Source organism: Dasypus novemcinctus, chromosome 4, assembly GCF_030445035.2.
Source record: "Dasypus novemcinctus isolate mDasNov1 chromosome 4, mDasNov1.1.hap2, whole genome shotgun sequence".
NCBI lineage: Eukaryota > Metazoa > Chordata > Mammalia > Cingulata > Dasypodidae > Dasypus > Dasypus novemcinctus.
In genome coordinates this window covers 44,585,814-44,613,186 of record NC_080676.1, presented here as the reverse complement: position 1 = coordinate 44,613,186, position 27,373 = coordinate 44,585,814, and the positions used below count along the sequence as shown (strand labels likewise).

The 27,373-nt window shown below is 39.8% G+C and overlaps 1 protein-coding gene across 11 annotated transcripts in view; it reads left to right on the top strand.

Moving 5' to 3' along the window:
• The window catches only part of TNIK (TRAF2 and NCK interacting kinase), a 435,835-nt gene that overhangs the window by 288,297 nt on the left and 120,165 nt on the right, over positions 1–27,373 (top strand). For all 11 annotated transcript variants that reach the window (XM_058295284.2, XM_058295283.2, XM_058295286.2 and 8 more), the window contains 5 exons: positions 1,430–1,520; positions 2,923–3,053; positions 17,679–17,733; positions 19,715–19,793; positions 26,572–26,747. In XM_058295284.2, coding sequence (XP_058151267.1) covers positions 1,430–1,520; positions 2,923–3,053; positions 17,679–17,733; positions 19,715–19,793; positions 26,572–26,747 — 532 coding nt within the window. The remainder of the gene's footprint in view (positions 1–1,429; positions 1,521–2,922; positions 3,054–17,678; positions 17,734–19,714; positions 19,794–26,571; positions 26,748–27,373) is intronic.

Sequence of the window (27,373 nt, the reverse complement as noted above, 5' to 3'; positions counted from 1 at the left end):
TGGAGCTGCCTAATGAGAATACAAGCAGACACGGAAGAACACACAGCAAATGGACAGAGAGCAGACAACAGGGGGTTGGGGGATGGGAGAAATAAATAAATAAATAAATCTTTTAAAAGAAAAAGAAAAAAAAGATGTTCTTCCAAACATTTGATCACCCGAAAAGTCCATAAGAAGTTTCAGAGATTATGAATTGTATGATCTCATTAAATCAAACTTTTGTCTCACTTGTATGCCCTGGTATCTATTTCAGTCACTTGGGTGGTAAAGGAGGGAAAGAGCTCATTAGTCCTCTCCTAAGGATTTACAGAGTATTTATATGTTGGGAAAACCCTACACTTAAATCTTCTTAATGCCTACCTTATATCGTTTCGGCTAGATAAGGAAATAATTTTTTAAGATCCAAACCTGTGCCTTGTATTAGCCTATCAAACAATTTGTTTACTCATATCCTTATATGTACTCAAGGATTTTTTTGGACTTCTGTATTCTCATGGTGAATTTCTTCAGAAAGGGAATTCAGGAAATTAATTTTGCTCATATTTGGGTCAATTTTACCGTCCATACACTGGTTTTGTTGTCATGGAGAAAAAATTAAAATACAGAAAATTACAAATAATGAAATAGCACACCCTGTGTACCCAATGCCTTGAATTATCAAGTGTTGACATTTTCATCATTTACTTTAAGACCTGAAATTTAGGTTCTTTTAGTTGTGATGTCTCTGTTGAGAAACCTTGGAGTAAGTCTGTATACCATATAGAACTCACATTACAAAGAAGCCAAATTTGGTGTCATTCATTGAGAAATGGAACACAGCCATGTTTGAATGTCACCAAAGAATTGTCTCATATAATGCACATAAATATATAACACTAAAGTGGCCTTGATAATTGCCAACAAAGAAAATAGAATTGTTTTTCCTTTTCAATGTGAACCACACTGGCTAAAGCCTATGGGAAATTTCTAGAATGGCCTGAGAAACATTTTATCGTGTTTAATTAAAGTTGCAAAACAGAAAATAAATGATTAAAACATTATACAACAGGGGGTAATATTAATTTAAATTTTAAATTCAAATACTGTCCCCCCAAACGGCAGGAGATTCAGTTAAATTAGGTTCGTTTTCCAAACAGATATGGTGTAAATGTTCCTGTTATAAACTAGCAAATACGAGCAGTTCTGTGTTAACTGAAATTTGTGCAGGTTGGAACTGTTATACTCAATCTGCTATTCACGCATACCAAGAACTGCCTGTATATTTCCGCTCACACTGATCAATTGCCTATGGGTTCAAATAGCAAAAATGTCAATTCAGAAAATTTCTCTGGGTGAGTTTATATTTTTTTGGATGAATAGAATCTAAAGTAATTTATTTGCATTTTGGCTGATGTTCTTAAGAACTCTTCCTAACTCTCCATTACTGCAGGGGCTGAGTCACCTGCACCAGCATAAAGTGATTCATCGAGATATTAAAGGGCAGAATGTCTTGCTGACTGAGAATGCAGAAGTTAAACTAGGTAAGAAAAGAATCCAGTGAGCCTGGAAATTGCAAAAATTGATAGGATTGTTCCAATAACTTTTTTTTTTTTTTTTGGTAATGAATGTAAATTTGTCACTGTGGATTTGGAGGCTAAAAAAGGAAATGAAAGTATTTCTTTTTTTATTTCAAAAATTTTTTCCTAAAAAGCATTTTAAGGAGTGAATTGTTATACATTATGTGAACAGACCACATATTTAATCAATGTGTAGAAACAATCTAGATTTTTTTTTAGCTAAGACCCTTTAGATTGGATGTGACTGACCTTGAAATGGTCTCCTAAATCTTATAGTTGGTTTACATACTTGCAGCTATAACGGAACAAAAACGGTATCTTTTTTTATTGATAGTATCCACAGTTAGACATGTTTAGAATAACTAATTTCTGCTTCATTCCCCTACATTTTAAGTTGTACTCACATTATTTCATTAACTAAGGTGCCACTACAAAATGGATGCTCAATTTCCCACTTTCAGTGGCTACTGATTATCCCACTTCAGTCTGTCAGGGTTGTATGTTGAATCCTTTTCTTTGGTGCTGTCCATTGGATTCCTTCCCACAACAAATCTGGAATTGTTTACATTAAGTAGAGAATTCTCTCATGCATGTGCCTGTTTGTGTATATGAGCTAGAGCATGAATGATCAACTATCCTTTAAGGAAAATTATAGGATGCACAATTTGTGATCTAGAAAAGAGTCTTTGTTCATGTGATTATGTATATTCAAAGGGATTTAAATATTCTCAATGTTTATTTCCCCAAAAGTGGCTCTTGCCTTTTTTGTTAAAATGTGTATTTCCATTTTTCCTTTGTTAGCATTTGGGGCCACTCAAATTTTCATCTCACAAGTGTTCCCTTTAACAAACAAAAGTATATATTGAATAGGCTAAGTAGTACCTACTAGGTAAGCTATCCCCAGACTCTTCACTATGCACTAATTAATACTTATCTGTTGAGAGCGTATTATATGCTAGACCCTGTAGTAGTCACGTTTAGGTAGATTATCACACTTAAAAATGAGTTCTACGTGGAGACCCTCATCCTCATTTCACAGATTAGAAAACCAAAGCTCAAAAAGCTACTAACTCCAGGTCACATTGCTAGTAAGTGGCAGAAATACAGTGGCACCTTAGGCGGTCTGACTCCAAAACCTCAGCTCTTAACTACTTTCTTCATATCCCTTAATTACTACCCTTTATGGCCACCAAGCTTGCCTTTGATTTAATACCAATTTTCACTTCCCATGGAGGCTTGGTACGCCCAAATATAACACTCTGCTTTCCTCATTGGCACACGTCATCAATTGAAAAATCCAAACTCATTTTACCACCACTTAAAATCTAAGATCACAGACATTATTCATTTGTCTTCCCTTCAATAGTGGACTTTGGAGTCAGTGCCCAGCTAGATCGAACAGTGGGCAGAAGGAATACCTTCATTGGGACCCCCTATTGGATGGCTCCAGAAGTCATTGCCTGTGACGAAAATCCAGATGCCACATATGATTTCAAGGTATGACGTCTTCATTGTGTTTTCAAAACCAAGTCTAACATCTCAGCCTGAAACTTGCAGTGGAAGAATTCTCATGGGCCTTTTGGTTTATGATTTACCTAATCCAAAGGGAAAACTAAAAACATTGTTTGAATTTAAATTTATTTTTAATGAATTTACTTATCATATCTGGTTGCTTATTTGGAAAAAATGCTTAAACCATTTCCCATATTCTTTTGAATTTATTCTTCCTTCTTATTATTGAAAGCTCTTTATGTTAAAAGAAACCAGGATATGGATTTGTTGTTCTGGGTCATCTTCTCTGATTAAGAATAATCAGACTTTCTCATTTCTACCTTGCTCAAAGAACTCATTGGGATTTCTTATCAATGAGAGAGAAACAAATGGGATGTTGGTGGCTATTTCAGTGTATTTCAGTAGCATGTTTGATAGAAAACAAGATTTGTGGCTAGTTGCTTTGTATAAAAAGCTGAAAATTTGAAAGTATATTCAAAAGTGTTAAGTAGAAAGGTGAGACTTGCCCCCGTCTCCAAGAAGCCCTCCTCTTTTCCATTCTGTTAGCTGGTAATCTAACATGTACTCTGAGTTACTATCCTGTCAGTAACTGCAGTGCCAGCTGACATTGTTTTCATGCCTTATGCTTAAAGGTCAAGAGATTAAAATTGGGGTTAAATGGGATCTGGTTGCTGTGGGTGCTCAGGCTGTGAGGAGGTTGAGAGACACCCTGTGGTCTGTGTGGAGATCACAGGAGAACGTGACTTTATCTCCCTAGGCTGGTTTCATAGATGCACGAACTTTCCACTACAGGGCTAAAATAATACAGCTCTAAGTACCCTCATCTTACAGATGAGGACACGGAGGCCTGAGGCAAGAGCACACCCATTAATGAATCTGAACCCAGGTTTCCCAGCTTTCAGGTCTCCAGAGTTCTTCCCAATACCTAGCCCTGCCCCTCCATAATGCACGCCCATATACATCTCCAGTTTACAAAAAAAAAAAGAAAGAGTCTCCGAAGAGTATATTTGAAGACTTCCTCTTTTAGAAAACATTTTCAGTTCTCCAAAATGAAAAGCCAAAATAAGAATAATGTGGGGTTATTACTGAAATCAGGTCACAAAGATGCAAGTTGTGCAGTGTCTCTGGGACCCAGTGTCTTAGGATATTGCCAAAATTATTAGCATCTTTGGGGAAATGCAAGCCTGAAGGTCTGAAAACAAAACAATCTTCTGTAATTTCATTCTTCCTTCCTTCCAAGTTGGTCACTGTGATAACCTGACAACAGTCTGTCTAAAAACAGCTGCCAAGTTAAAAATTAATCTCCTGCCAAAATAAATGTCATCTATTTAAACTGCTAATGATATACACATTTAAATAATTTAATTTGCAAATCCCTTCAGAGGAACTACTACAAAATATATGTCCCAGACCAGATATGTGTTATCATAATTGGCTACAAACAATTCTTCAACCTCTCGTTATCCTTAGTGAGTACTAACTAGTCTGCTTCTGGGCCGCAGATATTTTTGACTACTTTATAACATACCACTGAGAATTGGAGTACTTCAAATTTCTACCTTTAGCTTAACCCTGTGAGTATTCTGACTCATTGTTTTATTTATGGGACTTTTGTTCTGTGACAGAAAGCTGTGATTTACTTGTTTTCGTAGAGTAACAAGAAGAGGTCTTCCTTCTGGCTAAGCCAGGCTCGGCACTAAACTGATATCTTGGTCCTCTTCCTCTGATTATGAATAAAGAATACAGTTTGGGATCAGCGAGAAATATTTGAAACCAATGCATAACTCTAGGTTGTGGATAAAAACTCATGTGTGAGTAGGCACCCTAGACATTATGCTGTATGGATGATATCAGAGGCACCAGAAGATCCATGTAATTATAAAAAGCACCCTGGGGCCTTAAAAAATTGAAGATTAATTTCTGTCTTTTAGGAAAAAATAAAGAAACCTGATGGAGAGTATAGTACCAGTCATTTACACTTTGGTGTGAACTAGTTTATCAGGTCTTGTCATGGGTAAAGATTGTACAAGAGGAGATGGAAGTTGTGGCAAGAATATAATCGTGGCTGGTCCCTTGGCATGGGTCAAAGAAGGAGCAGCACGAAAGGGTAATTTAAGGAAGACAGGGCAGAAAGGGACGTTTGGGGGTTCTTCGAAGATACATTTCAAGTGCTACCCAGTTTTATTGTGGATCAGATAAGAAGGAAGCCTTTAAATAATTATTCTACTTCTTTCTTGGCACCATACTCTATCCCTTTTCTGTTCAGTATTCTTAGGCATCTGGTCTGTCATCAGAGGACAGCTTGACAGTAACGCTTTTCACAACTTGATTCATTCATTTAGGGCGTATTTATTGAGGACCCACTCTGTAGAATTAGCCATGCTGCCTCTCTGTATGCAGTTTCTGTCTGAAGATTTCATTTGCTACCCCATCAACACTTCCGAGGTTGATACTGGGTGTGTAGTAGTCCATTTGACCCAGCCGGGTAGTCCAGCCTCAAAAACTGAGGTCAATAATTTGGGACTCTCATGTGCTGTAAGCCTGGAAGGCATGTTCAAGTCATCACTTGAAGACCACTGGACTTTGTTAGATTCCTGACTACAAATGCTCTTCCTTTAAAGTAAGGACAAAATGCAAAAGAGGGAAGTGTTTAGCGTGTTTTTTAAAAATTATTTTATTTATTTATTATTATTTATTTGATTTGTCCAAGATTCTTTAAAAGACTGCAATATTTAAAAAAAATAATAAAGTGATTGAATAAAACAAGGGTCTCTGTAGGAAAGGACTCAGAAGTGCTCAGGGTATTTGCCGCAGTCTGGTTTTGTCTGCTATTTGCTGGGTGCAGTAAGTGACTAACTGAAAATAAGCCCTATCCTAGGAGGAGCACCAGAATCTCATTTGCCTGGTGTGTTCACTTTCCCCTAGAGGCCCTTCCTTTCTTGTTTTCAGAGATTCTGTCAAAACACTTCAAGTGAAAGGAAAGGTTTCATTTTCCTGATAAGTATGTGGGACAATAATGAAAGCTTTCACATTTAATAATACACATTCAAAAGATTCAAAATTAATAAAACTGTTAAAAATTCTTAGACTGTTTAAAGTGTTATTTTTTAAACTTACTTTGAATTCCCTTTCAGTCGGAATTTGTCAAGTATTTTATAGTCCTGTGTATTTACTGCTTTAACAGAATGACCCCCTAAAGAAAGTTCTTCATGACTCAATGCTCATTAATAAGGAACTGGTTAAATAAATCTGGAGCATCTGTCCAGTGGAATACTATGCAGCTATTTAAATATACATTGGCTTTGGGCAGATTCCAAGATATGTATATATAATATAGTAAAGAAATATTTAACAGTGTTTAAGATTCAGGTTTCCTGGTTATATCTGCATCATCCAAGTGACTTCTTTACAGTCACAGGAACTTGTTCCCACCTCCCTTGGTGCAGGTTTGCTGGTTGAACTGCAGTCATAACTGGTCCTTATGGGTTTGTTTTTCTCTGGAAATGGCCTGGAAAAATAAACTGTGTTTACCTCTGAATAGGGCATGTGTGTGGCACATGAACTTAAACATTGTTTATGTATTTCATTTCTTGTTTTATTCTTCTTACCATAGACAGGCCTTACTTTCATATTAAACTGAAATAATCCCCAGTTGAAGAAAATAGGGTATTCTTTTAACATTTTTTTCTTTGGTCATACAACAAATGGAGATGGACAAAAAGAAGATTCTACCCTCTGTTTTATGTGTAAATGGGATTACCTCTGCTTGAATATCCTCAGCAACCCTGAACTCACCATGTTAGTTCCATTTACACAGCACGTAGTATATAAATATATAATAGAGTATTTTAGAGTTAGGGTTTTCAAGTTAGAAAGGGTTGTTTTTAAAGATAGACGTGGCCTTCTATTAGATATCTAACCTCAGGGAAGTTATTCCACCTCTCTGAGCCTCTGTGGAATGGGAATAGTGAACTGTGTATTACAAGGGCTTAGGAGATACAGTGAGTTAACATATAGAAAGGGAGTAATACAGTGCCTAATACTAGGTAAATATGCACCATATGATAGTATTTGTTTATGTATTTCATGAAATGACTGCTCTTCGGCCATTTCTGACTTAACAATTTCATTTGTTTCATCCTCCTGTTTGTATTACACTCTTCTAAGTGCCTGCCTGTGTTGTGTCATAGCTGCTTCTCTATCATTTCTATCTCTAGGTTTAGGTGCTGCCTTTAGGAACCATACATAATAAATATAATTTCCTTTTTCCAGCTGGAACCTTTCTGAAAAGAGAATAAACCAACCACAAAAAAGCAACCCAGTGAAAGACTGTTTTCAGGTCTGCAAGTAGAATGCACCATGTCCATTGTGCCAGGTATTAAGCTTGGTCCCTCAACCACAGACCCCTCTCCTTTGGGATGCTAGAGCAAGGACTCCACAGACCCCATCTGGCATCTTACACGCTGTGCCAGAAGGGGGCAGTAGAGGGAGACTGCAGGCTGGAGGAGGAAGGAGGAGGGCATGCGCCTTCCAGTTTGCCTCCTGTAAGCTTCCTGTTTTGTCTGTATCACCTGAGGGGCTTCTGTGAGCACCATTGCATACCAGAGCTGGTTGCCACCTTACTGGCTCAGGTTTCTAGTTGTACTGACAGTCAGTAACGGAACCTAAGGGTTTGTCGCACCAGCATTTGTTAAATATCCAGCATGTGCCCTGCAGTGTGTTAACCGGTTTGCATATATTATCTTATTGAATTCTCATACCAACCCTGCAAAAGAGGTGTTCTTTTCACCTTACAGTGGAGAAATGGCCTTGGAGGAGTTAAGTGGCACCCCAGGTCACCGAGCTTGCTGTGTCAGAGCTGTCTGGCTACACAGCTTGAGCTCTCTCTGCCACATGGAGTCCACTGGGGCTCTTTTCCTGAGCCATGGGTCCTCTTGCTCCTTGGGACACTGCCATCTGAGAGTTGGGTAGCCCAGCTCCAGAAGGAATTCTCTATTATTCTGTTCAAGTTGCCTGGGTACCAGCTGGCCCCCACCAGCCAGGAGACATGTGCTCACCTGTGCCTTCTCAGAGGCACTAGAATTTGTCTCTGTTCTGGTTGTAATGCTTAGAGCACTGGGCTATTAATCACACCACGGGACAGGCTGCACAACACCTCTGGAATAATGAATTACCCAGCTCCTGCCAAAGGAGTCACACCATGGCCACAAAGGAAACTTCTCTCTCCCTGGCTCTCTGCTCCTCATCCCTTTCCTCTTTCCTTTCTCATCTCCTGTGATCTGTCTTGCCAGGTGTAGTTGGAGCATTTTCTCCCGTCTTTAAGTTCTGAAGTGTCTTTGGGGCTCACTAATGTATCCAAAGGCTTCAACAAGGCCCATTAAGGACGTTTATTGCTTTCTGGCTTGGGACTGTATGGTCCAAAATGCACACTCAGCAGCTCTCACTTTTCATCACAGAGTTGTGTAGTCATCGCCTCAGTAAATTTTTGGACATTTACCTTAGTACAAGAGAAAAAATACCATACTCTCTCCTATTGATGCGTAGTATTGATATAGTACCTTCTTTGACAATGATGCAAGAATATTACAATGTTGCTGTTAACTATAGTGCATAAGTTACATTAATTGACTTTTTTCTGTGTGTCATCATATTCTTACCAAGTTGTAGTAGTGACATACATTCATTCTTATTCATAGAACATTCTCGTATTTGTACTCTTAACCACAGCCCTCATCCACAACCAGGTTAATTGTGTTATTCAGCCCCTAGATTATTCTCTAGCTTTCTTTCAGTTGACATTTGCATCCCTAAACTACCCCTTTCAGACAACCCCTTAATAAGCCAGACATGTTAGTTAGGCTCACTATAATGTGTTACCATCCTCTTTATATTTTCATACTTACAGTCAAGCTAATTAAAAATTCTACATACATTAAGGATCACTATGCCTTCTCAGCCCTCACCCTATCTCCTAGTAACCTCTACTCTAGATTTTAACTCCATGTGTTTATTCTTCATATTGAGTTCATATTAGTGAGACCATGCAATATTTCTCCTTTTGGGTCTGCCTTAACACTAGAACACCTGTGTGCAAATTTCTGTTCACATCCCTGTTTTCAGTTTTGCTGGATATATTCCTAGTAAAAGGATTGCCAGATCATACAGCAATTCTGTATTTAGCTATCTGAGGAGCCACCAAACTGTTTTCCACAGAGGCTGCACCATTCTACATTCCCGCCAACCGTGAAGGAGTATTCCTATTTCTTTACATCCTCTCTAGCACTTGTAGTTTTGTTTATTTGAATGATGAAGTGTGAGATGATATCTCATTGTAGTTTTGATTTGCATTTCCCTAATAGCTAGTGATATTGAAAATTTTTCATGTACTTTTTCACTGTTTGTATTTCCTTTTTGGAAAAATGTCTAAGTATTTTGCCTATTTTCTAATTGGATTGCTTGCCCGTTTATCATTGAGTTGTATAATCTCTTTATATAGCATGGAAATGTAACCTTAATTGGATATGTAGTTTCCAAATATTTTCTCCCATTGAGTAGGCTGCCTTTTCACCTTCTTCATAAATTCCTTTGAAGCAAAAAAGTACTTAAGTTTGAAGAGGTCCCATTTACCCATTTTTTTCTTTTGTTGCTTGTGCTTTGAGTGTAAGGTTTAAGAAACCACCAACTACCACCAGGCCTAGAAGATATATCCCTACATTTTCCTATAGAAGTTTTATGGTTCTAGCTTTTATATTTAGGTCTTTGAACATTTTGAGTTAATTTTTGTATAAGGTGTGATATAGGGGTCTCGTTTATTTTGTTTGGATATGAATATCCAATTCTCCCAGCACCATTTGTTGAATACTGTTCTGCCACAGCTCAGTGGCTTTGACAGCCTTGTCAAAAATCTTTTGACTATAGATGTGGGGGTCTGTTTCTGAAGTATCAGTTTGGTTCCTTTGATTATACGTCTGTATTTATGCTAATACCATGCTGTTTTTTTTTTTTTTTTTTTACCCCTGTAGCTAGGTAATATGATTTAAAGTCTGAAAGTGAGAGTCCTTCAACTTTGTTCTTCTTTTTTAAGATATTTCTGTCTATTCAGGGCCCCTCACCCTTCCAAATAAATTTGATAATTGGCTTTTCTATTTCTTCTAAAAAGGCTGCTGCAAGTTTTATTGGGATTGGCATTGAATCTATAAATCAATTTGGGTAGAAGTGACATCTTAACAAGATTTAGTCTTCCAACCCATGAACACAGAATATCCTTCCATTTATTTGAGTCGTCTTTGATTTCTTTTAGCAATGCATTTTACTTTTCTGAATATAGTCCTTTACATCTTCGGTTAAGTTTATTCCCTGAATATTTTATTCTTTTAGTCACTGTTGTAAATGGAAATTTTTTCCTGACTTCCTCCTCTGTTTGCTCATTTCTAGTGTATAGAAACACTACTGATTTTTGCATATTAATCTTGTATCTTGCCACTCTGCTGAACTTGTTTATTAGCGCTAGTAGCTTTGTTGTAGATATTTCGGACTTTCTAGGTATAGAATCAAATCAACTGCAAATATTGAAAGTTTTACCTCTTCCTTTCCAATTTGGACAACTTCTATTTCTATTTCTTGCCTGATTGCTCTAGCTAGAACCTCTAGCACTATATTGAACAACAGGTGACAGTGGGCATCCTTGTCTTTTTTCTGATCCCAATGGGAAAGCTTTCAATCTTTCACTATTGTGTGCTTTGTTAGCTGTGTGTTTTTTGTATATGCTCTTTAACCATGTTGAGAAAGTTTCCTTTAATTCCTATATTTTGTAGTATTTTTATCAAGAAAGGATGCTGTATTCTGTCAAATGCCTTTCCTGCATCAATAGAGATGATCCTATGATTTTTCTTTTTCTATTAATGTGATGTATTACAGATTTATTTTCTTGTGTTGAACCACCCTTGCATGCCTGGAATAAAACCCACTTGATCATAATGAATATTTCTTTTAATGTGTTGTTAGATTTGATTACTGAGTATTTTGTTGAGGATTTTTGCATCTGTATTCATTAGGGAAATGGATCTGTAATTTTCTTTTTTTGTAATATCTTTATCTGGCTTTGGTTTTAAGGTGATATTGGCTTCATAGAATGAGTTTGGTAGCACTTCCTCCTGTTCAATTGTTTGGAAGAGTTTGAGTGAGATTGCTATAAATCTTCTTTGAAAACTTGGTAGAACTCACCTGTGAAGCCATATGGTCTAGGGTTTTCATTTTGGGGAGGTTTTTAATGACTGCTTTAATATTTTTACTTGTGATTGGTTTGTTGAGGTCTTCTGTTTCTTCTAGGGTCAGCATAGGTTGCTGGCATGTTCCTAGGAATTTGTCCATTTCATCTGCATTGTCTGGTTTGTTGACAAACAGTTGTCCATAGTATTCCCTTGTGATCTCTTTTATTTCTGTGGGGTCAGTAGTAATGTCCCTGTTTTCATTTCTAATTTTATTTGTTTGCATCTTCTCTCTTATTTTCTTTGTCAGTCTAGCTAAGGGTTTGTCAATCTTGTTGATCTTCTCAAAGAACAAACTTTTGGTTTTGTTAATTCTCAATATTGTTTTTTTGTTCTCAATTTTATTTATTTCTGCTCTGATCTTTGTTATTTCATTCCTTCTGCTTGCTTTGGGAGTAATTTGCTGTTATTTTTCTAGTTCTTCGAGCTGTGTAGTTAGATCATTGATTTTAGCTCGCTCTTCTTTTTTATTGTAAGCACTGAGGGCTATAAATTTCCCTCTCAGCACTGCCTTCAGTGCATCCATAGGTTTATATATGTTGTGTGCTTGTTTTCATTTGTCTCAAGATATTTACTGATTTCTCTTGCAGTTTCTTCTTTGACCCACTGATTATTTAAGATTGTGCTAGTTAATCTCCATATATTCATGGATTTTCTCTTTTTCTGCCTGTTGTTTATATCTAGCTTCTTTCCACTATGATCAGAGAAAATGCATTGTATAATTTCAATTTTTAAAAATTTATTGAGATCTGTTTTTTGTCACCCAACATATTGTCTATCTGGGAGAAAGATCCATGAGCTAGCACTTCAAAAGAATGTATTTCCTGCTGTTTTGAGGCTCAGTATGCTGTATTTGTCTATTAGATTTACTTATCTTATTATTCAAGCTCTCTTTTCTTTATTGATCCTCTGTGCAGATGTTCTCTCCAAAGCTGAGAGTGGTGTATTGAAGTCTCCAACATTTATTGTAGAGACATTTATTTCTCCCTTCATTCTTGCCAGAGTTTGCCTCATGTATTTTGGGGCATCCTAGTTAGGTGCATATACATGTATGTGATTTCTTCCTGGTAAATTAGCCTTTTATTAATATTTCTTGTCTCTAATAGCACCTTTACTTTTAAAGTCTGTTTCATCTGATATGAGTATAGCTACTCCAGGTTTTGTTGTGTTTTTTTTTTCCACTACTGTATGTGTGGAATATCTTTTCACAACTTTTTGCTTTCAGTCTATTTGTTTCCTTGGATATAAGGTGAATCTCTTGTTAACACCATATAGATGGCTCATATTTTCTTATTCATTCCTCCAGTCTGTGTCTTTTGATTGGGAAGATTAATCCATTAGCATTCAATGTTATTACTATGAAAACAGTTCTTACTTCACTCATTTTGACCTTTGGGTTTTATTCATATTGTATTTTTACCACTCTTTTCACAATTTAGTTATTTGTACTGATATAATCTTTATTTCTAGACTCTCTTCTAAGCCTCTCTCTCATGTTTTATCTTTTCAGGCTGTAGCATTCCATTTAGTATTTCCTGAATGGCTGGTCTCTTGGTTACAAATGCTTCATTTACTGTTTATCTGTGGATATTCTAAATTTGCCTTCATTTTTGAAACATGATCTTGTTGGATATAAAATTCTTGGCTGGCAGTTTTTCTTTTTCAGTATCTTAAATATATCATACCACTACCTTCTTGCCTCTATGGCTTCTGATGAGAAATCAGCATTTAATCTTATTGGGTATCCCTTTTATTTGACTAATCTCTTTTGCTGCTTTCAGAATTCTCTAAATATCTTTGGCATTTGACATTCTGATTTGTATGTGTATTGGAGTTGATCTATTCAGATTTTGATTGCAGTATGTTGTGCTTCTTGGACACGGATATCTATGTCCTTCGATAGAGTTGGGAGATTTTCTACAATTATTTCCTCAAATATTCCTTCTGCCTTTTCCCATTCTCTTCTCCTCCTGAGACACCTATGATATATATGTTTGTGCATCTCTTGCCATCATTCAGTTCCCTGAGACCCTGCTCAATTTTATCTGTTCTTTCATGTCTTCACTCTCAGAGGCCCTGTCTTCAAGCTCACCAGTCCTTTCTTCTGCCTCTTCGAATCTGCTGTTATATGACTCCAGTGTATTTTTATTTCATTTAGTGTGCCTTTTATTCCCATAAGATCTGCTATTTTTCTATGTATGCTTTCAAATTCTTCTTTGTACTCACCCAGTGTCTTCTTAATACCCTTACTCTTTAGCCATCGCATTGAATTTAAGAAGATTGGTTTGAAAATCTGTGACTAGTTTTCTCAACTCCTTTATGTCATCTGGATATTTAATTTGTTCCTTTGACTAGACTATATTTTCCTCTTTCTTAGTATGGCTTATAATTTTTTGTTGGTGTCTTGGCAACTGAATACTTGATGTATTTATTCTGGGCCCAGTTTCTCTCATTAGTCTAGGGCTTTCTATTAGATTGGCTTTGTGCTACAGCCCCTCTTTGACACTTGGTTCAACTTATTTTGGAACTTTGTAATGGCTCATATTTAGCCAATCTGAAATTTTTTTTCAGCTCTTTTTCATCTGTTTCTTGCCTTTTCTCCCTTTCTGATTGTGGAGTAGGAGCTGAGGATGCAGTTGGTACTGTAAGACGTGTAGGCTGAAGCCACCCAAGTTGCCCCAGCAACCGATGAAGCTTCTCTCACCTTTCTCCCCTGCTAGCCTTGGGGATGGAGCCGCAGTCATGTGCACTAATCCAAGCTATGCAGGCCAAGACAGTCTGTAGTTGACTGGAGAGACTGCTGAAGCTCCATGCCCCTTGTTCCCCTTCCATCCCATTCCCCTGGGGATGGAACTGCATTTACCTCCAATTTTACAATAGAAAAAGTTAAGGTTCTGAGCAGTGTCCTGCATGTAGCTAATTTAGCACTCTGCATTGAACCTATGTCTGACTTAAAAACATGTTCTCTTTCTACCAATTCATGTGACCAATAGGAAGTTGAGGCCAGTTTCCTAGCACTGGTTTTTAGGGTTGCCTCACGGAATCTCAGCACCTTCAATCATGTAGATCAGGGGTTCTTAACCTTTTTTGTTTCATGGACCCCTTTGCTAGTCAGATGAAAACCACAGACCCCTTACTAAATCCACACTATACTGTGTTTTATTTAATAAATATATCATACCCACACCAACACGTCTCCACAAGAATAATGTTTTTTGAATTTCAGTTCAAGCTCATGGATACTTTGTCAAGAACCCCTGATCTAGACAAAGTAGGAATTTTGCACAATTGTTTTATGGGCCCCTGTCAATAAATAAAAGGTGAATATACTGCGATGACAGTTAAAAGAGAACTGGCCTGGCAGGGAGGTGGTCCAGCTCCAGTTAAAACTCTGAGCTGAGTTGCTCTTTGGTCTTGGCTAAGGCACTTTCTCTCATCCATGAAATGAAGGGTCAGACTAGATGAGCAATAAAGACTATGCCAGCCCCAGGTCTCTTAGGTTTTGCTTCTTTCTCTCAACATACCTTTCATTTGTTCATTTATTCAGCAGATATTCATTAAGGCCCTTACTATGTGCAGGCTCTCTTCCAGGTACTCGTAATACACCAGTGGATAAAACCAAGATCTCTGCCTTATGGATCTTGTGTTCATGCATGTGTGTGCATGTTTGTGGCCAGGGGCAGAGGAGGGATAACACGAAATATAGCAAACTAATGGTGAATAAATGATATAGTGTGTTAAAAGGCGGGCAGGGTATCTGGGAGACCAAAACAGGAAACGGGAAGGTAGATTGGAGATGCTCGGGCAGAGGTGGTGATAGTCCTCATTGAGAACATGGCATTTGAGCACAGGCTTGATGGAGGGGAGGGCGTTAGCCCTGCACATATCTGGGCTCGGTGCTGCAGGCAGAGTCAACAACTAGAGCAAAGACGCAAAGGCAGAAGCCTCCTGGGTCCCCTGAGCATTTTCTTCCCCATCTGTGACCTGACCTGGAGCTCTTCGCATCCCACTGCCATCATTTCCTTATTAAAATGTATTGGATTTCAAACCAGTTTGGTCTTCTTGGACTTGCAACCCATTCAGTCCTGCTATGGCAGTTAGGGGCAGAGAGCCTGAGCATCACCTCCTCACTTCCACTGGATTTCACACTTCAGAAACGCTCGGAGCCTAGCGGTATTGGAAAAAGGGTGATGGTACCACCAGACCTTGTGAGCTAGCCTGCCATTTCAGCCTGTCCTGGCTGTTTCCGGCTTGAGAACTTCTGCACAGTGAGAGTACCTGTTTTTCTCATGCTCTCAAACAAGTGTCTGTCAACCATAAACCTCTAGGTACACAAGAGCTGTTTTTTATCCTCTCTAGTTACTGTTCTCTTGCCAGCCTCTAATAGGTGGGCAAGGCTGTCTCCATTAGCTCCAGAAGTGACCCCACTAAGCAAATCAAGGATCTGTGGGAAAACTCAGTCACTAGCAGAACTGTGCAGACCTTGGGTGTGTTTGGCTTTTATTAAATGAAAGCCTTTGAATACATTTTGAAATATAACCAAGAGAATGGATGAGATTTTCCTTCTTAAGTTGTGTATGCAGAGAAGTTATTTGGAATCTGAGGAGAGTGGTATTATGAAGATGGATTTTTATCCCTAGTTGAACTGAGAACCTATAACATTCATGGGAACATGATGTGAGGCTCTTGAAATAAAGACTCTCCCCTGACCTTATGTGGGATCAGTGTGTACCCTGTGATTTTACTTTAGGCAAGTAAACCTCCTTGAAGTTGTTTGGGCCTCTACCCAAATACCAAACAGGCCTGCGTGAGACTCACAGTTCACTGAGAAGGTTAGTTCTTGGGAATGGTTCAGGATAGATTTCATAGTTCTCTTCCAGTTACATCTCCTTTTCTTGACATTTGTTCGACTGGACTAGTGAGGCAATGTGACATTGATATTTCTAAGCTGAGTAAGATCACAAGTGAGAATTGGGTAAAATGTACATAATGCACAAGGTATTTAAAAGGAAAGGAGGCTGAGAGTTCACTGGCCATGAACCAAATTTCACATTATATTTTCTTACCAATCTATGAAGTAGCTGAAGAAGCAAGCCTGTTTGTGGGGTTTCCTAGCCCCGTTTTCCCCATCTCTTGATTTGCCCCTCCTTTGCAATATTTAGCAACTGGTGAGCTGTAGACACAGAGTATGTGGGAAGCATATTGATAGAAATTGCATTGGTAAAGGTAGAGGCATTAGCCTCGAAAATTCTGAACAGATGTATAAGTCAGTTAGAGCATAAAAAAGAATATCAAGGCATAGGATTCTCTATTTCACATATTCGTCTATGTAGAAGATAGATGATACCTGAGCACTTAATAATGTGCTCAACTACATTCTAGGCCCTGGAGACAACATTTCAATGAAGACCATAAGAAAAAAAAAAACCCAACTCCCTGATTTCATTTTATTAGATAAAATCATAAAAAATTGCCAGGTTTATTTTAGGTTGAAAACAGTTGAATATAAACATACACATACCATATGATCCAGCCTTTCTACACCTAGGTGTATTTACTCAAAAGAGTGCAAAAAGTTGTCCACAAATGTTCTTAGCAGCTTTATTCATAATCGCTGGAACTGAAAATGACCCAAATGTTCTTCAACAAGTGAGTGGATAAACAAACTGTGGCATAGCCATACAAGAGAGTGCTATTCAGCAATGAAAAGCAATCAAGTACAGACACATGCCACAGCATGGATGAACCTCAGAAACATTGTTACGTGAAAAAAGCCGAATGCAAATGAACGCATATTGTATGATTCTGTTTATATTATACTCTGGAAAGTGTAAAACCAATCCATGGTGACAGAATGCAGATTGGTGGTTGTCTAAGCACAGGGTGGGTGGGGACAGAAAGGGAAAGAATACAAAGGGACAAGTGGGATCTCTTGAGAGTGGTGCATATGTTTACTTTCTTGATTGTGCTGATGATTTTATGTGCATATATATGTCAAACCTTAGCAAATGGTACACTTGAAGAAAATCCAGTTTATTGTGTGATAAATGTATGAAAAAACAGTCAAATTTCACATGGTTCAGTTAGTAGATAAGGTTTAGTGATTGATTAAGTTAAAAAACCATATATTCATTTTCCATACATTTATTGAAAATGTACCATGTGTGTGGAACCATGAATAACATGGTTGGCTGTGCTGTTCCTGCTTTTCAAAGTTTAGTGGGGGAAATAGGTTTGTAAACAGACTTCCCTGCAGGCAGTTCTGAAGCGGTTACCAGGTTTAACCTTGCTGTACCTTATTGATTGAATTTACACACACGTCTCTGCTTTCCTTCTTTTTCAGAGTGACTTGTGGTCTTTGGGAATCACCGCCATTGAGATGGCAGAAGGTGCTCCCCGTAAGTATGACTCCCTTCCTCTGGGGTGAAATCTGTTACTGGCTTGCTCTGTGGTGCTGAAGGTTTCTTGCCAGGAACTACAGTTACTTTACTTCTGCTACACCGAGCCCTGCATGGATTCTGGCTGGCACAGTTAGCAACCTGAGTCATTGTAAATCAACCTGGAATCCATTCATCTCAGAGTGGTGTGGAGATCTTGGATTTTTTTGTTTTTGGTCTATGAGGTGAAGAAAGAAAAGGACAGCAGACCTCTGGAAGTCTTTTTTGTTTTATAGATTTGGTAAATAATTTATTCCTGAACTGCTCTTAGCCCAACATGAACTGTGCCCAACCCACAAAGATTACCAGCTCTAACGGATAAAAATTGAAAACCAGTTTGCAATGCATGGGTTGTGCAAACACTTGTACTCAGTGACTGTTATTCATATTGAAACACTGATTTTTAGATTTGTAGGTTTCCCAGATGATATTTGAGGCAGAATGGCCAGAGCTCAGTCAAAATTGAAAACCTTATGAGTTCCTCGAGGTCAGACATATTGACACAGCGGAGCATCTCCGCCAGCTCTGTGGTGGCTGTGAGGATGTGCTCGCAGACTTCTAGATAGGTGGCATGACTTATCCAGGGCATGGGAGCTGCAATGATTGTAAGGCTACACCTCCAAGGGCCTCTCCCAGGCAATGACTGAATGCAGCTGGGATACCAAGACAGACCCTTTTCTGGAAGCCATGGATTTCCTTTGCAGGCAACTCAAGGAATCCATCCCCCTACAACTTTGCCAAACCTTCCTTGGATTGCAGCACAGTATAGGATGCTTCCACTGACTTTCTCTCCCTCTTTCCTTCACTTGGGGTCCCGTCCTTCGCAGGCCTTTTCCCTATATCCTTTTGCACAGTACACTCCTTGCACATATAATCTCACTGCGGTGTCTGCTGTGCAGAGGACCCAGGACTAAAACAGGTCTTGCATTTGCATGACAGGTTGTTTTACTTATTTACCTTTTTGCCTTCAAGATATCATAGTCTTCTCACTTCTCAGTCTAGCATTGCTAAGATGTATCTGTAGCATGATTGATTTGGAGTGTTCACAAAATTCCCCTCCTGCATAATGCTAATAGGTATTTATGAATTAGAGAAAAATATTCTATTGCAATCTTAAACCCATATTATTATTCTTGGTGAGTGGTAGACGAGGCTAAAAATAAACTTCTACCCACAGAATTCTTTGTTTTTTAGGGAGAATATATTCTTATTCTAGGTACAACAAAAAAATACTCCCAGATGTTTGAGAAGTATACTAAGTAAAATATTTTGATTAAAATAAGAATGTATGCATGCCTTAACTGTAAATGATGATGCCATGTTTACAAGTTGAGATATTTTTATAACTTTGTTTTTCTGCCAGACTCCATTTGACTTAATCCTCTGCTCTTCCTGATGCCAGTGAACAAAAACTTCCAATTATGAAGCCTGAAAAGCCATTCAGGGTATCTGGAAATACAAAGAGAATGGTGCCCTGGTCTTAGACTGTTTTAGGCTCCAAAAATCTTTGTAGATAACACTGGATTGGCACGAGCCTTCGGTATAAGAATTAGACCATTGATTATCAAATATTTTATATTTTGTGACAGGCTTTTGCTAATTAAAAACAACTTCCTTTCTCCGTTATCTTTATCATCTTGATGTTGCCTACTTTGGCTCTCAAATGGTTATTTGCAGCAAAGGATAGCTGGTTGTTGACCCTTTAACTTGGTTTCCTTAAATATTAAGTAAAAGTCTATTTGGTAGGTATGTCAATAGTATCTATGGAAGCATGTTGCATTTTACGAGACTCCTTTAATGAGACATCCGCTCATTTAAATGCTTTCCAGTTGGAAGCTTTTCAGTCTTCTGACTCTTTTCTCATGGATTGTGCTTGGTCTCAGGGAACTGCCTGCACAGCCTGGCCTCCCAACCCAAACTGCTCCATTTTGGTCTCTTGCAGCTCTCTGTGACATGCACCCCATGAGAGCCCTCTTCCTCATCCCCCGGAATCCAGCACCTCGGCTGAAGTCTAAGAAATGGTGAGTTGGGCCTTCAGATTTTTACAGATCTGTGGGTGGGGTTTTCCTGTGATCCTCTTTCTGATAAACTCAAATCCTTAGGTCCTGCTGGCAGGATTTGATTAATGCATACTAAAAGACATGGCAGATGACTTTCCATATTCTGTCATTCATCTTAGAATACATACTGAGTACCTACTGTTTGCACAGCAAGTCTTTATCACCACACCCATATGGTGAGGAGCTATTAGCTAAAATGGGGAGTGGAGCCCAAGTGATTGCATGAAACTCTTTGATCTATAGCCCCAAGGGATATCTTGCCTGGCAGCACAGACCATCATATCAGAGAGTAGCCCATTAAGTTGGCTGACTTCTCTGCTATTCCTTAAAGCAATAATTCATAAGTGAGATGCACATGGATTTACACAAACACTTGGCAATAGTCATGATAATTTTAGCTGGTATGAGAGTAAACATTTATAATTTTTGCTTTTCTCTTTATGGCAGGCAATACTGGTTTTGTTGTTTTTTGGCAGTCATATAACCCTTCCTTTAAAAAAACTTATGTAAAAAAGTGACTTACAGAAAAACTGAGTGAATGAATGTGGGTGGCATGAGGGTTTAGCAAATATGTTGTAGGTGCACGAGTGACTCAATGTTGGGAAAGAGGTTAGGTCAGACTTTTTTGTATAGTTATATCAGATTCTTCTTAAGATTCCTTAATAAAAATCCACTGCTTCCTCCTGGCCCTCCATCCCCACGCCTGGAAATGGTGTCTTCTCCCCTCCCCTCGTGCTGTGCCGATTCCTGGACTCTTGTCTCCTTTTCCAGGGGCAGGTTCTGTTAGACCAGGTGGGAGCAGACCCTTCTGCCCCTTCCGCGCTACCTCCTATCAGTCCCTTGGCTGGGGCGGCTCGCGGAGGCCCAGCCCTCACCACGGAGAGAGCAGTCATCTAAGAGTGGCACAGCCACCTCGGAGAAAGGAGAGAGAGGCGTGCCGCCGGGAGAGGCAAGCCCGGGAAGCAGCGACAGCCGACAGCCGGGGAGAGTGAGAGTTGCTATGGGTAACGAGCAGGCAGGAGCAGTCCCTGTTCCTCCTTCGTTCTCCAGGGGTCTCCCCAGCAACAGCCCCGCATTGGGCCTTCGGACGCCACGTGATCAGCACGTGATCGATGGAGCGCCCAGAGGCCCTGCTTGGTCCCTTCTCCCCGGAACAGCCCCCCAGGGAGGGAGGCTCAGCTCATTCCTCTGCCCTGGAAGTGTCAGTAATGCTCCAGAGCCCTCCGTGTGGCTTCTGCTGGTCCTCCGTGCTCAGCCTCCTATAGGGGCCTGCTGTGTGAAGCAGACTCCACACCCCCCGTCCTGCTGCGCCTTCTCCTCCTCTCTCCTGCTGCCGGGCAATGTTTTCCAGCTTTTCCACAGAGATGTGCTTTGTTTGACCAACACAGTGTGGCCATATGCTGCGTTTTTAAAATATTTGTATTAATTGCTAATGTTTAGAACGCTGGTGATGGAGCATTATGTGTAGATTTCTGGATTTTCTTGAAAAGCATTGCAATACTCCCTTGCTGAGGGGCCTCCTTTAAGTGCAGTGAGAGATGGTCCCGAGGCCTCAGTCGCCACCCCTGCCCACCTCCGACGGAGGGCATCGTGGGGCCATCACACTCCTCCCATGTCCGTCGCGGGCCTGGCCTGCACCCCGGTTAGATAACCCAGCCAGCCTCACAGGACAGGGAGGGAACTGCCCCTGCACGGCCGTGTTGGTTTTCATGGACCCCCCCACCAAAAAAATTAGTGCTGCACTGAACTTGGAGGAAATACAGTCTGGCTTTTCTGCCTCAGATCTTTGACAATGAGAACTAATTCTGATAACCCTGAAGGCAGCTGGAGACATCCAGAAACAGTGAGGAGGCCCAGTCGGTTTCATCTCATCTAGCCTCCTAACAGGCTTTCCTGGCTGGTGAGGAGTCCAATTAGGTGCAGCTGACCCGTGTTGCCAGGCAAGGAAGTGCAAGGTCACTGGGCTCTTGGAGGGTGAGAGAAGCAGTGTTCTTCTTCTCATTTGGAACACATCCTCTAGCAAGACCAGTGTGTGGCCCCGGGCGTGAATGCTTGACTAGCATCCCGCTTCTCGCCAGTAGAAGTCCAGTTGTCAAGGGAAAATATTTTGAGCATTGCATAGTACTTTATCTTTCATTTCCAGCTGTTCTCTATAAATATGATTTATCCAGTCAAGTGCACTGTCAAGGTCAATATATATATAGATTGAAACATTACCAAGGGAGGGGACACCATTGTGTTAGAGACAGATGATGAACTTTTTGCATTAGACATTCAGCTGAGGCCCATTTTCAGCTGATATTGCTGAGTCTACAGCATATAAGGCAAACTCATACACACCCACCTACACATCAACACACCACTGCCTGACCGCTGCTATGAGACCCACTCTTTAGATGGGACACGGGGGTTTAGGGGGCTATGCCCTGGCACAAGCTGAACAGTCTTTTAGTTTCCCTTATGTGTGACACATACTCTTTCTACTGCACCATTTCTTCCTCTTAAATTCAAATTTAGAGGTGGGGAATGAGCTATACTAGTCTTTTAGTGTGAACATTTTTTCCTTGAGCCTTAAATTAGGGAAAGAAAAGCAGTGGCACTGCTCCTTCCCTCTTTCATTGCAGAAGGAAAGGAAACCGCTTCCACTGTCAGGAATCGGTGTCCCCCTCCCCATCAGTGGGGCATGGGAGGGCATGGAGCCACAAGGTTGGCACTCCACTCAGTGCTCAGGCAGCTCAGCCACCTAACAGCGAGGTCTCAAAGGGTTATAACTTTAGTGGAAGCAGAGGAGACCAAGGATGCGCCCACCCTCTGTCTCCAGGCCTCCCCCAGCACATGAGCGTCAGGCTGGGCCTCACCTTTCCCGCTTCTCTCCTGTGGTTGGCTTTGACCCACGTGGGCAAACCATCTCGTTCAAAAGGACCGTCCTCCCTTCTCTTGCCAGCATGCTCTCCCGTACTCACCCATACTCCCAGTATTACAGCTTCTGCCCAGGAGTTTCTGGAGAAGGACAGGGGTGACTTCACTCCTGCAAAAAGATGGTCAGTCTTGTTCTTTTCACATGTCCTTTCAATTTGAAGATTCCACACAGGCAGAGCAGAGCTCGATTGAGATCATGAGGGAAACTGCAGCCTGCATACTGGAAAGAGGTATAAGAGCCCCTGCTCCCAGCCTCCGTGCCGTAGGGGAAGGCTTGGAGGCTTGCTAAGTGCAGAAGGGTTCACCCAGTCCCAGGCTCAGCTCGCACCTCGACTTCCTGCTTTTGCTCCAGGGCTTACTAGTCCTCCGTTATTTTATGTAACACACGTTCTGATTTCTGTTTGGTTGCCAGGCATTTTTGTTCAAAGAAGTGACAAAGATATTTTTTAATGTGTTCTAAATAATATAATAAGAGTACAAAGCAAAGATCATAAAATACTTAAGAAAGACTCTGTTTGCCAGTAGTAGTGTGACTTTGGGCTTTATTAAACTGAAAACAAAACCTGCTCCATAAACTTTTAAAATGAACCTTTTTTACAGTCTTCTTGGAGATAACATTCCTGGACGCTCTTCCTGCTAGCCTATCTAACCCAAATGAACTTGAAAGAGTTCTCTTAGAGAATATTATACTTAGTGCAACAGAAGTAGGGAAAACCAACTTCAAATTTCCGCTTCCCGTCCCTGAATGCAGATACTCCTTTTCTGCAAGCCTGCCCGGAGGCTGCGTGGATATTGTCATCATAGCATAGTAACAGCGAACACATGTATGGCATTTGTGATGCACCATGTACAGTTCTAAGTACTTTACATGCATTAACTTGTTTAATTGTTACAATAGTCTTCTGAGATACTACTAGTAATACCCCCGTTTCAGGTGGGGGAACAGAGGCAAGGAGAAATTAAGCAATTTGCCCAAAGTCACAAAGAAAGTGCTGGAGCTTGAAATAGAGAAAAAGGGTACCTAGGGGAAGAGGGTAGAGCCAGTGAAAATTTTAAAGGTAAATTGCATTCCAGGAGCCCAGTGATCACCAAATACTTCTAGCCCAGCTGATTATGATGATTAATGTTATAATCTTTCTGGCATTTTGAATTCCTCTAAAACAATTTAAAATATAAATGAGGTAAACCTGAGAAGATAAAGAGTTTATGACGCTGGTAATAGAAGAACTAGTGCCTTAGACCATAAGCGCCAGTCATTAACATTTATCTCTCCATGCCAACCCTTGGGAAATTAGTACTAGGAATCTTAAGTCTTCTTTTTTTTTAAAGAGACAAAACCAAATTACCAGAAATAGAGATTTAAGCAATAAAGTTATATAAATGTTCTTTAAACCCATTAAACTACTCAGCTGTCAGGTAGTGTTCAACATATGTGAAGTGTTTTCACTTTTAATTAAATGTGTAATTAAACATATTGATTCTTTGGTCACACTAACTTAAATAAGTGCCAATGAATCCTTTTTTGAAGACTTGTTTCAAGTATGCATTATTATCTCTTCAAAATGTACCATTTGAAGAAGATATGGAATATATAACCAGCTGGCTAGTTCTGTATATCTTAGCCCTTCCTTTTGGCTAAAGTTGTTCTCTTTTACCCTCTCTTGAGGGTCCCTCCCTCTCACCAGGAGGGATACCTGAAAAAGTATGTTTTATAGCTGGTTTCATTAAACTTTTTAATACTGTCTCATCCTGGAGATTTCTCTGACTTTTAGGTCGCAATGTCAGGGAATGGAATTTATAGTCTATTAAGTCAGGATCTGATTTTTAAAATTGGGTGTGATTTGTTTATCATCCTCTAATTCATAGTTGAGCACTTTATTTTTTAAAAACTAGCACTTCCTTCTAGTTGCAAATAAGAAAGAGAACTGCCATTTGCATTCCTGTGAATATTTAATAGCTTTCCAGTCTTAATTTTTTTCTTTGGCTGTTTCAAACTGGGAAAGCACTGTGTGGAATTGGTCTGTTCCTTTATGTGGGTTAACCTCATTCTCTTCAGCTTATTCCTTAGGAGAGTCCATTATTTGATTACATTTATCTTGAAAACTCTCACGTTAGCTGACCTATTTGTGCTTCCGCAGATTTATTTGATTGATCTGAAAAATAAAACACATTAAGTAATATTTACTCCCGAAACCTCTGCCTCTGTCCCTCACAAGCACAGATTTGAAGATAGCTCGTGCCCTTAACTTTTCTCTGATAACCATTCATTCATTTGTTCATTCACTCATTCCTCAAACACGTGAGGGCAAGTAGCATGCTCATGATACAGAGATGGCCAAGGTGCATCCTGACACCTCTGAGAATTTCCAGTGTGGACAAAAGAGGAATATGGGCTGCGAAGAACATAACAGGAAGGTGCCTAGAAAATCCATCCTATTATCACTAGTTCTAGACCACAGTGTGGCCATTCCTGATTCATCCTGGGGTGATAACAAGCACAGCAGGTTACCTTTATCTCTATATAAAGCATTTTAAGAGTTTTAAAAGAGCTTTGAAATTCAGGGAGGAGAAATGCCAATTATTTATACTTTTAAAAGCACAGGATGGGGGAGATGATGCTTTGACCTGAGCAGAAATGGGGAGTGGTGTGAGGAAGGGGTCCTTCTAGCATTTGAATCTTGAAGAACATGCTCTCTGTTGGGTTCTATGTGGTGAGGGCCACTCTAGGCCTGAAGTAGATAAAGGGCCTCTGGGAAGTTTGGGAAAGGCTTGCTTCCGTGGCGCTCCACAGTGCTCCACAGGAGGGCAGCAGAGCGCACAAAAGAGATTCCATCAGACTCTTGAAGGGGAGGGGGAGGGCTCCACAAAGGTTTCTGGGGTGCTGTGTGGCGCAGTCGATAGAGTGCCTCACAGAGGAATGTCGTAGAGCCGGGAGCTTAATTATTTATGATGCTGGATAAGGTCTTGGAATTGTCAACAAGAACATGCCTGCCCTACTCATGAATCATGGCTAAAGTCCACCAATAATTTCTATCACCTTGTTGATTTGCTGCCCTAATTGGTATGATATCTCTCCCCAGCTCTCCAGTGCCCTAGTGCTTCTCTGGTGCAGGGTTTACCTCTGAAGAAATAGTAGCTTTCTAGAGGGAGATAAAGTTGCTACTGGTTAATGGTGACCATACATATGCATCCTGCTCTTATTAACTGGAAAGCAAAGTTCAAGACTGATTCTGATATTACTGATTAAAAATTTTGCTTAATCAAAGTTTGTTTTACCACTTAAGAATCTTGCTTGTTTCTATACAATGCACTCTCTCTTACCTGTCCAGTCTTGGCTTTATTATTCCCCAACTTGCATTTTCTGCCTCATTTAGGCATCTCACCTCAGTGGCCCCTGACGTTCAGTTGGCTCACTCCACACATTAGTTTTTCATTGATGCCCAACTTACATGAACTATCTTTTTCCTCCAGTGATTTTCTCCTAATTCTTTAAAGCCCAACTCTGGATTTCCCTTTCCAGTAAACCTTCCAGATAGGAGTCCCACATGAGCATTTTCCTTCCTTCTCTGATTCCTTTTGGTCCTCTGGTTAATACTAATATAAGCTGTGCAAAAACACCTTTTCACTTTTATAACTGCCTTGTGAGGGTGATGCCTCCATTGTGCCTAATAGAGTGCTAGACCTGCTTTGTGATGGGATTTCTACATTGACTGATTGGACCTAATTTTTTTTTTTTTTTTTTTTAATTTCAGCATTGCAGAAAATACGTGCTTTTCTATAGATGGTCATTTTATTTGTGGTTCATCCATTTCATTGGCAGGTCAAAAAAATTCCAGTCTTTTATTGAGAGCTGCTTGGTAAAGAATCACAGCCAGAGACCAGCAACAGAACAACTGATGAAGCATCCATTTATACGCGACCAACCGAATGAACGACAGGTCCGCATCCAACTCAAGGACCATATCGATAGAACAAAGAAGAAGCGAGGAGAGAAAGGTTAGAAAGGCATTTGTATTTCAGCAAGGGGGAAACAAAAGATGGAGTGAGTCATGGGCTCTTAATGCATTCATAGGTGACCACGTGGATTTCAGATGGGCCTGCATTCTTCTTGAGTGTGAGCCCCATCTCTGAGATCACAGCCTGTGGGCATCAATGGGGTTAGGCTACCAAAATGGAATCGTTCATGAAAGAAGAGAGCTGCAAAAAACACTGCCTCTTCCAGGCACTGAACAAAGACATGTTGAGTGATACGCTGAAGCACTTTAAAGACAAGTGATTTTCTTAATTCAAATGAATATTCATCTTTAGAGGACTGAAATTCGACAGAAGACAGACAACCTCAAATACATTTTTTTTCATCTTGTCGACATTTTTCTGTACTTGCAGTCTTCAGCATTTAAGTTTTTGTGCTCTAAGGCTCATTTCTAATTCAGTTATTTGGAAGTCGGAATGAATTTTCTTATAGCTGCAGTGTTATAAAAAAATCATTAAGTTGCTAGGCTTGCTATCCGGAACATCACATTTTGAGCTGGAAGGGCATTTAATGCAAATCCCTATTTTATAGATGTAGAAACTCTTATCTTATGGGTCTAGCTGTTATACCATGCTGTCTGTTCACTGCA